Source organism: Xenopus laevis, chromosome 3S (genome assembly GCF_017654675.1).
Source record: "Xenopus laevis strain J_2021 chromosome 3S, Xenopus_laevis_v10.1, whole genome shotgun sequence".
Taxonomy (NCBI): Eukaryota; Metazoa; Chordata; class Amphibia; order Anura; family Pipidae; genus Xenopus; species Xenopus laevis.
Window position 1 is genome coordinate 26,253,095 of NC_054376.1, and position 12,030 is coordinate 26,265,124.

Sequence of the window (12,030 nt, forward strand, 5' to 3'; positions counted from 1 at the left end):
GCTCGTGTGTATGCTGCCATATTACCTTCTATTTCCATTCCCTCCATCGCAATTCCAACCACAGTGTCCATTTTTCCCCCCTAAATATGGTTCCATAGACAGGAGCACCTTTAAGCCACTCGGTAGACCCTGCATTCCTGTCCACTCCATCCCTCAGACTGCAGAAGCCAGGTCTGCAGGCTGCCTGGGGTCCAATAGAATGGAATGTAGTGTTCACCTTATAGCTTAAAAGCGGTGCCATATTCCCTTCTGTTTCCCTCACCCTGCTTCCCTTGTTTTAATTTGGCGCATTGATCCTGGGAGCAAATACGATTGCCGTTAAGGGGTCAGGAAGGAATTTTTCCCTCTAGTAAGCAGATTGTCCCATGCTTGCCATAGGTTTTTTGCCTTCCTCTGGATCAAATAGCGCAGTTTATCTAATTATTATCAATAAAACTGACTTACACAGATTTAACATCAAGTTACTTTGTGTATGTCTTTATTCTGGGTATTGGTCACGTTTGGGAGGGGTAACATATAGATGGGGTGTGTGGGGGGAGAATGGAACAAATCAGAAACACTAAAAAGTTAAAGAAGAATGAAATTGAAATCTACTAATGTTCTTGTTTTATAAGAAACCCAATCAGTGGAAACCAAGTGAGCTTCAAAGCAGGAAGTAGTTTTCTGTTCAAGTGAGCTTCAAAGCAGGAAGTAGTTTTCTGTTCTGTTAAACATGCAGTCACTCCAGTCTTTATACATTACATTTTTTGGCTAACTAACCATATTAGAAACATGTTTTTTTGCACAGCCTATCTATTTACCCAGTTTTTATTTTTATACCGAACAATTCCTTTAAGCTCAGCATAGCAGAGGAATTCAAGCTGCTGTCACCTTTCTGCTATGGAGCACTTTGGAAGTCAGATTCAAGCTCAAGATTTAAAAAAAAAAAAAAATAGAGTAAACCTAACCTAGTACGATAGCTATTTGAGGATGAATTAAGTGTTAAAAAATGTTGGTGTTACTGTTCCTTTAAAGATAAGTTCTGTCATCCCAGTGTTTTTACTATAGAGACTTGACAGGGCTGGTAAACACTTGTAGGCTGCAGCTACAATCATATGAAAAATGTATTTCAATAAGTGGTCAGAAGTTATTGTGGAAAGGATTACTACACAGGATAGGATATGGTTAAAACTTAGCGTCATAAGGGAGATGAAGACTAAGAAAATTGAAGGGAAAGGATAAAGTGAATGTATGTGTGTGCACTTTGTGGAGAACGTGAGATAACATGATATCTTTTCCCTCCTATGAGTGTAATGGAACACCAAAGGTTTTGTTGAGCAAAATGTTTGTGAATTCCTTCTTATGGGAACAAATTGCAAGTGCTAGCTAATGCAATAATGTATTTACAGGCACAAGCAATTTCTACAGAAATGAATTGTGTGGGGGTGGCAATTTGGAGTGGTTTGGTGTATGTTCACAGCACTGAAAACACTCTAGCGGCAAAATGCTGGGTCCATAAAGAGGGTACACATCAATGACTGTTCCATTAAAAGAGGCTAGTATGTGTATAGGATATATTTCATTCTCTAGGCTAATCAAAAGGCTGAAGAATTTGTTGCAATTTCCCATTGACTTAAATTGGAAGCTTGTGGTCTAGGGCACTACCAGACATGTTCTTCACACTGCTGCTACTTCATCTACTTACCTAAGAGAGCTGCAAAATTTGGAAAGTGGCTCATCTTTTAGGCCAAACTGCTTGACAACTTCTTGCATTAGAAACTGATTGGTGGTCAAATTGTTCCCATTCCAACTGAGGGCATGGGAGCTGTAGTATGAAGGGATGTTACAGAGGGTTTACTCAGAGTCATGAGCAATTAGTCCATGAAAACTATTCTCATGAAAGAAGGATACTACCTCCAGGTGATGGTCCTCCAAGCTCTGAAATACCTGGAATGCAGAAACGGAGTTTCAGTAAACATATTCAATACATGTTATTATATTTTAAGACTAGAAAGTAGTCTCTGACCCTCTCCCCACTCAAGACATAAGCCTTCATGCACATGATTGACACGTTTCCCAGAAAGCACCAGCGGCCCTGTACAAGTGGAGAATGTGGAGCTCGGTGGAACAGAGCAAAAGGCTGGTCAAGATAAGACATATGGAGCTTCACAAGGAAACATGGGCCTTTACTGCATTAGGGCTGCTGTGTATCTGAACTGGTTACATCACCCCTAGCACGAGAAACATTATTTCTATTCCAACACTTTTTTATCCATAAAACATCATTTAAAACCTTCTTACCAGGTGCAAGCTTCAAAATGTATCAGGACTGAGATTACCTGGCCAATGCACAGATTACACTTCAAATTTAGATTGTAAAATCCTGCATAGTTCACACCTCTAATCCCCCCTGCACTGTTCACACCTGTAACCCCTCTATTGTTCACACCCCTAAAGCCCTTTACTGTTCACATCTCGGACTCCTGGAGGGGCACCAGCATTGTGTCACTGTATGTAGCACAGTATGAACTGCCAGGGCTGGATTTATAATGCAGGTACCCCTGGGCCTACTGCCGCTCATCACCCTCATCCCCTCCCCTTCCTTTGTGTACATGCGGAAATTTTCAGCATCGGGTCTGGAGTACTGGTGATTAGTGCACATGGCATTTTAAAAACTACTGTATCTCCTGCAAATTCCCTGTGCTTCTGAACCAATGCAGGCGTGGTTGGGCGGCATGCCACCCTAGGCCCAGGCCTTTCTGGCCTTTCCACAAATCCGGGCCTGTGAACTGCTCATATTAGAGTCGTCCTGATAGGTTTGCCTGTCTCCAGCTGTAGTCTGCCTTCCCTATGCTCCCTGTATGTGCCATACTCTGCCTGCCCTATGCCTCCTGCGTGTGCAATTCTCTGCTTTCTCTATGCTCCCTGTGTGTGCCATACACTGCCTGCCCTATGCTCCCTGTATGTGCCATACTCTGCCTGCCCTATGCTCCCTTTGTGTGCCATACTCTGCCTGCCCTATGCTCCCTTTGTGTGCCATACTCTGCCTGCTCTATGCTCCCTGTGTGTGCCATACTCTGCATGGCCTATGCGTGTCGGAGCTGTGTGTCATATTTTGCATGCCCTATGCGTGTCGGAGCTGTGTGTCATACTCTTCTTGTAATGTTCCCACCATAAAACCCAACTACAACAGATATGGAGAAATGTTTTGTGCAACAAAGTATGGCCTTGTATTTCAAAGTCTTGTAAGTCTAGTGATTGTGAATCCCACTTGGGGTTGTTTGTCTTAAAGGGGTTGTTCACCTTTAAGTTAACTTTTAGTATATTATAGAATGGCTTATTCTAAGCAACTTTTCAACTGGCCTTTATTTTTTAGTTTTTTAATTATTTGCCTTCTTCTTCTGACCCTTTACAGGTTTCAAATTTGGTCACTGACCCCATGTAAAAACAAATGCTCTGCAAGACTACACATTTATAGTTATTGGCACTTTTTATTACTCATCTTTCTATTCAGGTCTCTCCTATGCATATTCCAGTCTCTTCTCTCCGTGAACTAGAGTTTTCCTGATAATTGATCTTTCCGTAATTTGGGTTTTCATACTTTAAGTCTACTATAAAATAATGTAAACTTTGAATAAACCCAATAGGCTGGTTTTGCTTCAAATAAGGATTCATTATATCTTAGGTTGGATCAAGTACAAGGTACTTTTTATTATTACAGAGAAAAAGGTAATTATATTTAAAAATGTAGATTATTTGGATAAAATGGAGCCTATGGGAGAAAGTCATTCCGAAATTTGGAACTTTCAGAATAATGGGTTCCCGGATAACCGATCCAATACCTGTACAAGTTTCTGCTTTAGGTTGTTTCCCATCACCCAGTATATTTACATCCAATTAGTAGTTAGCCAATCACAGCCCTGCAGTCACACAAGCAAAGACTGGCCTTAGTCTCCTACCAGGTCAGCCCAGCTGCTGATCCCCCAGTATCTGTCTATATTGCACTTGAGTACTTGTAATGTACTTGTAAAGAAGAATTATATCCCATCACAAGTGTCTTTCCCCCCCAAGATAAAACTGCCACCATAACAGTCTGCCCTCATAATTTAATCTTCCACCAGTATAGTTACACATCTTTGCATTTTCTCCAATTATTTATATCCTTCTTAAAGGGGTGGTTCATCTTTAACTTAACTTTTGGTGTGTTATAGAATGGCTAATTCTTAGCAACTTCTCAATGGGTTTTCATTGGTTTTTGTTTTTTTTAACTTATTTGCCTTCTCACAGCTTTCAAATATGGGTCACTGACCCCATCTAAAATCAAATGCTCTGTAAGGCTACAAATGTATTGTTATTGCTACTTTTTATTACAGGTATGGGATCCGTTATCTGGAAACCTATCATCTAGAAAGCTCCAAATTATGGAAAGGCCATCTCCCATAGACTCAATTTTATCCAAATAATCCAAATTTTTTAAATAATTTCCTTTTTCTCTGTAATAATAAAACAGTAGCTTGTACTTGACCCCAACTAAGATATAATTAATCCTTATTGGAAACAAGACAGCCTATTGGGTTTATTTAATGGTTACATGATTTTCTAGTAGGTTTGAAGATCCAAATTATGGAAAAATCAGTTATCCAGAAAACCCCGGCCCTGAGCATCCTCAATAACAGTTCCCATACCTATAGTTTCCTACTGTTAGCATTATTATGGTATATTGATTTACTCATTTTCTTACATTTTATTTTTTTTAGATTACAACCATTTCTTTTAGCCAACACTGAACTGAATGCAACATCTTACACTGATAACAATTCTTATGTTAATGCACTTTAATCAAAAGCATTGTAACTTAATATGTTGCAAAACCAATAAAAATACTGAAAAATATAGTAACGAGAATAACCCCTTGCTAGCCCATTAGTTGACATCAGAGATCAGAGAAAATCTCGAAATAAGCCAGCAGAGAAAGTGCCTTCAAGCAAACCTTACGATATATTTTAAATTTCCATTATGCAGAGTGAAATGTATTCAGGTGTGGGATCCATTATTGGAAACCCCATTATCAGAAAGCTCTGAATTACGGCATGGGCATCTCCCATAGACTCCATTTTATTTAAATAATGTAAAGTTTAAAAAATAATTTGCTTTTCCTCTGTAGTAATAAAACAGTAGCTTGTACTTGATCCAAACTAAGATATAATTAATCCTTATTGGAATCAAAACCAGCCTATTTGGTTTATTTAATGTTTACATGATTTTCTAGTAGACTAGTAGTAGATATGCAGATCCAAATTACGGAAAGATGTATTATCCAGAAAACCCCAGGTCCTGAGCATTTTGCATAACAGTTCCCATACCTGTTCTGGTTAATAGGTCCCAAGCATTCTGGTTAACAGGTCCCATACCCGTACTGGATCACAGGTGGATAACAGGTCCCATACCTGTACTAGATAACAGGTCCCATACCTGTACATCATTTGGATCTTAATACCTACTAGAAAACCATGTAAACATTAAATAAATCCAATAGGCTGGTATTGCTACCAATAAGAATTAATTATATCTTAGTTTGGATCAAGTACAAGCTACTGTTTTATTATTACAGAGAAAAGGGAATCCATTAAAAAAATCTGGATTATTTGTATAAAATGAAGTCTATGGGAAACAACCTTTCCGCAATTTGAAAACCCACGAATATCCAGGTATAACCCAAAAGACCAGGCCTAAACCTACACAAACTAGAGACTGTGTTACTGTACAACACCAGGCATATGTAGCAAATACATTCCGTTTCACTGTACGGGGATGTCTTTGCTTAATTCGTATTAAAGCATAAGCTTATGGGAACATCAGACATTTCTACCACAGTTTTCATGGGGTTCCAGGTCACCTTGTGCAACAGCAAATTATAGCCACTTTAAATCAGGATGTACAGGTATGGGATCCATTATCCAGAAACCCATTATCCAGAAAACTATGAATTACAGAAAGGCCGTCACCCACAGACTCCATTTTCAGGGGGTCACAGGGGGGACAGTTGTCCCAGGCCCGCAGGATTTTCTGTCTAAGGGGGGGCCTGACCATGCTCACTTACTTAATTTCAGCTCAGCATGCTGCCAGTAGGACACTGCAGCTCTGAGCTCTGATTAAGATTTCCTGTACCCTCATTGGCCCATTAAGAATAAGTCCCGGTAAATCTGCATTGGGATTGGATCCCCTTGTCCAATCCCTGTACAGCTTTACCGGGACTTATTTTTAAAGGACCACGAGGGTACAGGAAATTAATTGGAGAAAAGCTTCCATGCACAGAGCTGCAATGTCCTACTGGCAGCACGCTGAAAGCAGGGGGGACTGGCTAATCAAGTAAGTGAAGCATGGCCAGGCCCACCTTAGACACAAAGCCCTGGCAAGTATTTTTTTTTAATAATTTGGGGATATCTAGCCAATTTTTTTTACTTGCAGGAGGGCACCTGATCACCAATGGCTTTTTATAACTTGTGGGGGGCCCAGGCTAGGAAAGGTCATGTAAGACAAATTTAATTGCTTTTTATGATGAGGTAAGTAAGATGCGGGACAGTGGGGGGGGGGCAGTAGATGTCAACTATTTGGATTTTGCCAAAGCATTTGATACCGTGCTCCACAAGCAACTGCTTTCTAAACTAAGGTCTGTTGGGCTTAATGAAGTCATTTCCACATGGATAGGACACTGGCGACAGGATAGGGTACAGAGGGTGGTTGTTAATGGTACATTCTCTACTTGGAGTAAGGTTCTTAGTGGGGTCCATCAGGGCTCGGTATTGGGTCCACTTTTATTTAATTCGTTCATTAATGACTTAGGGGAGGGTATTGTAAGTAATGTATCAATGTTTGCACAAAACTATCCAGTCCAATTAATTCCATCCAGGATGTGGCACTTGCAACAGGATCTTGACAAACTGGCAATCTGGGCAGCTAAGTGGAAAATGAGATTCAACTTAGATGCAGATAAAGCATTTGATAGGATCTCGCACACACATACGACAACTTCTGAAATTCCAACATTTTGGGATACACATGCTTAATCTTTTCAAAGCGTTATATGACTCACCTCAAACCTTCCTGACAGTAAATGGGTATAACTCAGAAAAATTTAGAATTCAACAAGGAACCAGGCAGGGTTGCCCCCTCTCCCCTCTATTATTTAACATAGCGTTAGACCCTTTAATACAACATCTCCTTCTTAATAAAACCTTTCAAGGAATCCCTCTGGGACACTTAAAACAAAAAATAACAGCTTTCGCAGATGATATCTTAATATTTATTCAACATCCCCAAACAGAATTGCCCCGCAATTTTAGATACCATCCAAATCTTTAGTACATTCGTAGGCTTCCGAATAAATCGGACTAAATCAGAAGCACTGGATATTGGTGTCGAAGGAACAAATAACAGGAATGACTTTCCATTTATGTTAGCAAGATCACATATTTTATATAATTATTCTCTCTGAACATTCGCCATACTATAGATAATACACAACAAGAACTCAAAAAATGGGAGACATTTCGCACCTTTATATGGAAACAAAAAAGACCTAGGATAAGCCTGTTTAAGTTGCAACAAACTAAAGAGATGGGTGGGGTAAATTTCCCAAACATATGTGAATACAATGAGGCATCACTCTTACGTTTCGCAGGTGATTGGATCTACAATAGAAATGTATATACCGCAACAGAACTTGATCAAGTACTGACAGGAGGCCTGTCTCTTAATTTCTTACTCTACTCTCAGCTAAAAGACATTCCTCAAGATATGCATGAACAGCCCCTATTCATAGACACATGCAAAACTTGGAATACAGTAAGGCACAGATTTAAACTCACATCAACATCACAGAACTGGCAAAATCAAAATTGAGATTGATCAAAGATGTTGTTACTTACAAATTCACCATAATTACCAAAGAACGTAGCTCAGAAATTCCCATTTTTATCTGAGGACTACCTACTCTCTATTCAAATTCTATATTTTGCTACAAAAGCTCTACAACATCTTTCTCAGATCGATAAAAATAACCCAATAAATACATTATGGCCCAGTTAAGACTACATCTCAAATCTATCGTACAAATAGGACCACATTATTAATTGAAACTCCAAATAATTTTATAAGCAAATGGACCTCAGTAATTCCGCAGACAGAAGCTGCAAAGATACTCCAATTTCACACAAAGACTATGCAAACACTTTCTACTAGTAAATATCAGGAAATGTCTCTACAGATACTACATCAATCGTATCTGACACCACTTCGGAGACATCATATAGGTACTACAAATACAGACAAATGCCTGAGATGCCAACAACCTAGAGCTGACCTTGTACACTGTCTATGGCTTTGCCTTAGTATCCAAAAATTATGGGGAGAAGTTCAGGGATATTGGAAATCTCTAACACAACAAACTGCACCCTTTACATTAACATGGACAATTTTTGGAATACATCCCCCCCCACAATTAAAATGTACACGTTCGGAGAGACTCTTAGCAGAAAGATTAACTGCTGCAACCAGGAAAACTATTTTACATGACTGGCTTTCTTCATCTGCCCCCCACCCCGCTCTCATTAGTCAAACAAAAACTCCATCACATTTTTAGATGGATTGGCGGGAATCTATAACAAATAAAGAACAGCATACAGAAAAAATTTTCTTAACTTGGATGAGTTACATAGCCTTCCTTCCCACACACATTAAACACCTAACTATTTACTTATTTAGACACACTACCTGGTTTGACACAGAATTACTATCTATCAATCCCACTGTACAGGAAACAGATACATCCAGAACCTTTCTCATTCACAGGAACAGAGCCATCGATCACCCCCCAGGAGTCGCCAGATAAACCGGATGTTACATTCAAATTGTTAATTATTATTATATGATGTAAGGAAATATAGTTGTTTTAATTAATCCCATATTCAAGCTATCTACATTAACTCACAATTTGACAGGTTTTTCAGATAAATCGCTAAGCTTGTATTGACAATGGAATCTTTTCTCTTTGTATAATTTATGTACCTCCAAATTTCCATTTTGTTACTTTGTTATTTATTTGATTTGGAAAATAAATAAAAACATATGTTAAAAAAAAACCAAAAACATCCACTTATACGCTTAATGGGACTGCACTAGGCAAATCCATAATGGAGACGGAGCTTGTCGTCTTTTTATATAATAAACTTGGCTGTAGCAAACAATGCAGGTCAGCAGCATCAAGGGCAAATAAGGTCTTGAGCTTTATTAAAAGGGGCAGAGATTCACTGGAGGAGGGGGTCATTCTTCCACTGTATAGAGCACTTGTAAGGCCCCATCTAGAATATGCCGTACAGTTTGGGTCTCCATCACTCAAACAGGACATTATTGAATTAGAGAGGGTACAGAGAAGGGCAACTCAGCTGGTGAAAGGTATGGAAAATCTTAGCTATGAGGAAAGACTGGCCAAGTTGGGGATGTTCACACTGGAGAAGAGGCGCTAAAATCGATACTGACACAATCCTTTAAAAATTATAGGAACGTGTCAGTATCAGGTGCTGCACCCGCAATAATTCCCCTCAAAGCCACCACCAGCCCCACGAACCTGCATTGACCCAACCCTTTGACACTGCTAAAAGATCTTCTAGGGGAGGCACAATCCTTCCATAGGCTAATTACAAATGAAAACAGAACTTCAGCCTATGGAAGGATCACTCCGCCCCCAGCACAGCATCACGGAAGCAAGGCAGAAGATCCATTAGTAGTGTCAGAGGATCATCTGCTTTGAGGGGAACTATTCCGGGTGCAGCAACTACTTGATACTGACACATTCCTATGATTTTTATAGAAACTTGTCAGTATCGCTTTAAGGGGTGATATGATACTATTTACTGTATAAATATATAAGGGGATCATATAATATTCTCTGTAATGCTTTATTTACAAGTAGGTCTTTCCAGCTGACAGAAGAAAGAGGTTCCGGCTAAATATTCGGAAGGGGTTTTTTACAGTGAGAGCTGTGAATTCTCTCCCTGAATCAGTTGTACAGACTGATACATTAGATAGCTTTAAGAAGGGGTTGGATGGCTTTTTAGCAAGTGAGCGAATACAGGGTTATGGAAGATAGCTCATAGTACAAGTTGATCCAGGGACTAGTCCGATTGCCATTTTGGAGTCAGGAAGGAATTTTTTCCCCACGGAGGCAAATTGAAAGGCTTCGATCAAAAGGGTTTTTCGCCTTCCTCTGGATCAACTGGCAGTTAGGCAGGTTATATATAGACTTAAAACGTTGAACTTGATGGACGTGTGTCTTTTTTTACTATACTATATTATACCATGCTACTGTGTCAAAGATTTGTTGTCTGATTGTAATGGTAATCGGTACTTACTTACAAAAAGGGCGATGGCGTCCAAGATGGCAACTCCCTGCCTCTCCATGCGGATTCCTCTGGTCGCAGTGCTATGACATCAGCGTCTTCCCGTCTACCGATTGGTCACCGGAATGGACGGAGTGCACGGCCTGCGCCCTGGCCCGGAAGACGTTACTGCTAGTTCCTATCCCTTTACTGGACCTGTCAGGTTTTTGGCTAATACAGATGGTCCTTGTACTGTTATAGAAGGTCCTTAGACCTTTAGCCTTTAGCCTAGGAATTAGCTTGTTCACATATGAGCTGACTAGTTTCTATCCCTTTACTGGACCTAGTGTCAGGTATTTGCCTAATACAGATTGTTCCTGTACTGTTAGAAAAGGTCCTTAGACAGGATAGGAATTAGCTTGTTCTTATATGAACTGACTAGTTTCTATCCCTTTACTGGACCTGTCAGGTAATTGCCCAATACAGATGGTTTCTGTACTGTTATAAAAGGTCTTTAGACAGTATAGGGATTAGCTTGTTCTTATATGAACTGACTAGTTTCCATCTCTTTACTGGACCTGTCAGGTATTTGCCTAATATAAATGATAGTTATCGCAAGACAGTATGACATGAGCAAAATGTTTCAAGCACTGAGTTGGGAGATTGTTTTTTCCATAAAAAGGATCTACACACCAGAGGCCACCCCTTTAGATTAGAGAGAAAAGATCTTTCTTTTGCAGCAGAGTAGGTGGTTCTTCACTGTGATGGCATTGAGGTTGGGGAATGCCCTACTGTTGGCAGATTCTATTTATGCCTTTTCTATGTTGTGTGTGCAAACCCCATGGGGACCCAATTAATGAGCAATTCCAATATATATTGGTAATAAGGTTATAATAATTTGTTGGGGGCCCTAAAATTAATTTACTGTGGGGCCCAGTAACATCTAGTTACGCCAATACCTGCTGGGAATTTAACTTGGAGTCGGTGTCCAATAATGCAATGATTGCATTTTTATGCAGAGACAGCTACAAGAGCGGATGTGGGGCTTTTAACAAAGTGCAATTTGCATACTGGTTTGCTTGGTTGCTGTATCAGGCAGCATATATATTCATCTAACTGGTCTGGATTGCAGCTTTTCTAGATCTTGTCTGTTTAGAACTTGTAGAAAAACGGGTTCTTAGTGAATTAATAGTCCCTAATTGGGAGGAATGTTGCAGGACATCATTAATTTTTATTTTGGCTTGTACAATCTTGTGAGCAGTAGGGTGTTACAACAATGTTTGGCTGCTTCAGCCATGATCATTATTTAAATAATTATAATAATATAACTGATAGTTGTAGGTGAACATCTTCTGCTCTGCACAGTAGTAGTAATAAAAGTCCTTTCTCATTTTTTGCAGGGCACCTGTCACCTAAAATTGTTTCCCCTACAAGAAGTGCGAGCTTATAGGGTGCACATGAGATAGTGCTCCAAATTGCTCATTATGCAGGTGCATGTGACGTAAACTTGTGAGGTGCATCAAGTGCACATGTCAGATGCTTGCACATAATAAGCAAGCGGGGAGATTCATGCACTCACTCGTAATGCACGCTATACAACATGGCCGCCTGCACTAGTAGTTCCCTCCTGGTGGGGGCAACCTAGCACTGGCAGGGGATTTTTTTTAACTACTGT

General features: G+C 39.8%; 1 protein-coding gene across 2 annotated transcripts in view; it reads right to left on the reverse strand.

Moving 5' to 3' along the window:
- LOC108712726 (trans-Golgi network integral membrane protein 1) overlaps positions 1 to 12,030 on the reverse strand; it is a 68,011-nt gene that overhangs the window by 15,975 nt on the left and 40,006 nt on the right. The window contains exons 2-3 of one of the 2 annotated variants that reach the window (XM_041588120.1): positions 1,894 to 1,926; positions 1,685 to 1,804 (exon numbers count right to left, since the gene is read on the reverse strand). In XM_041588120.1, the coding sequence (XP_041444054.1) occupies positions 1,685 to 1,718 (34 nt within the window). In that variant the 5' untranslated portion in view covers positions 1,719 to 1,804; positions 1,894 to 1,926. Of the gene's footprint in view, positions 1 to 1,684; positions 1,927 to 12,030 lie in introns of both variants that reach the window. The other variant, XM_041588119.1, reaches the window with a different exon arrangement.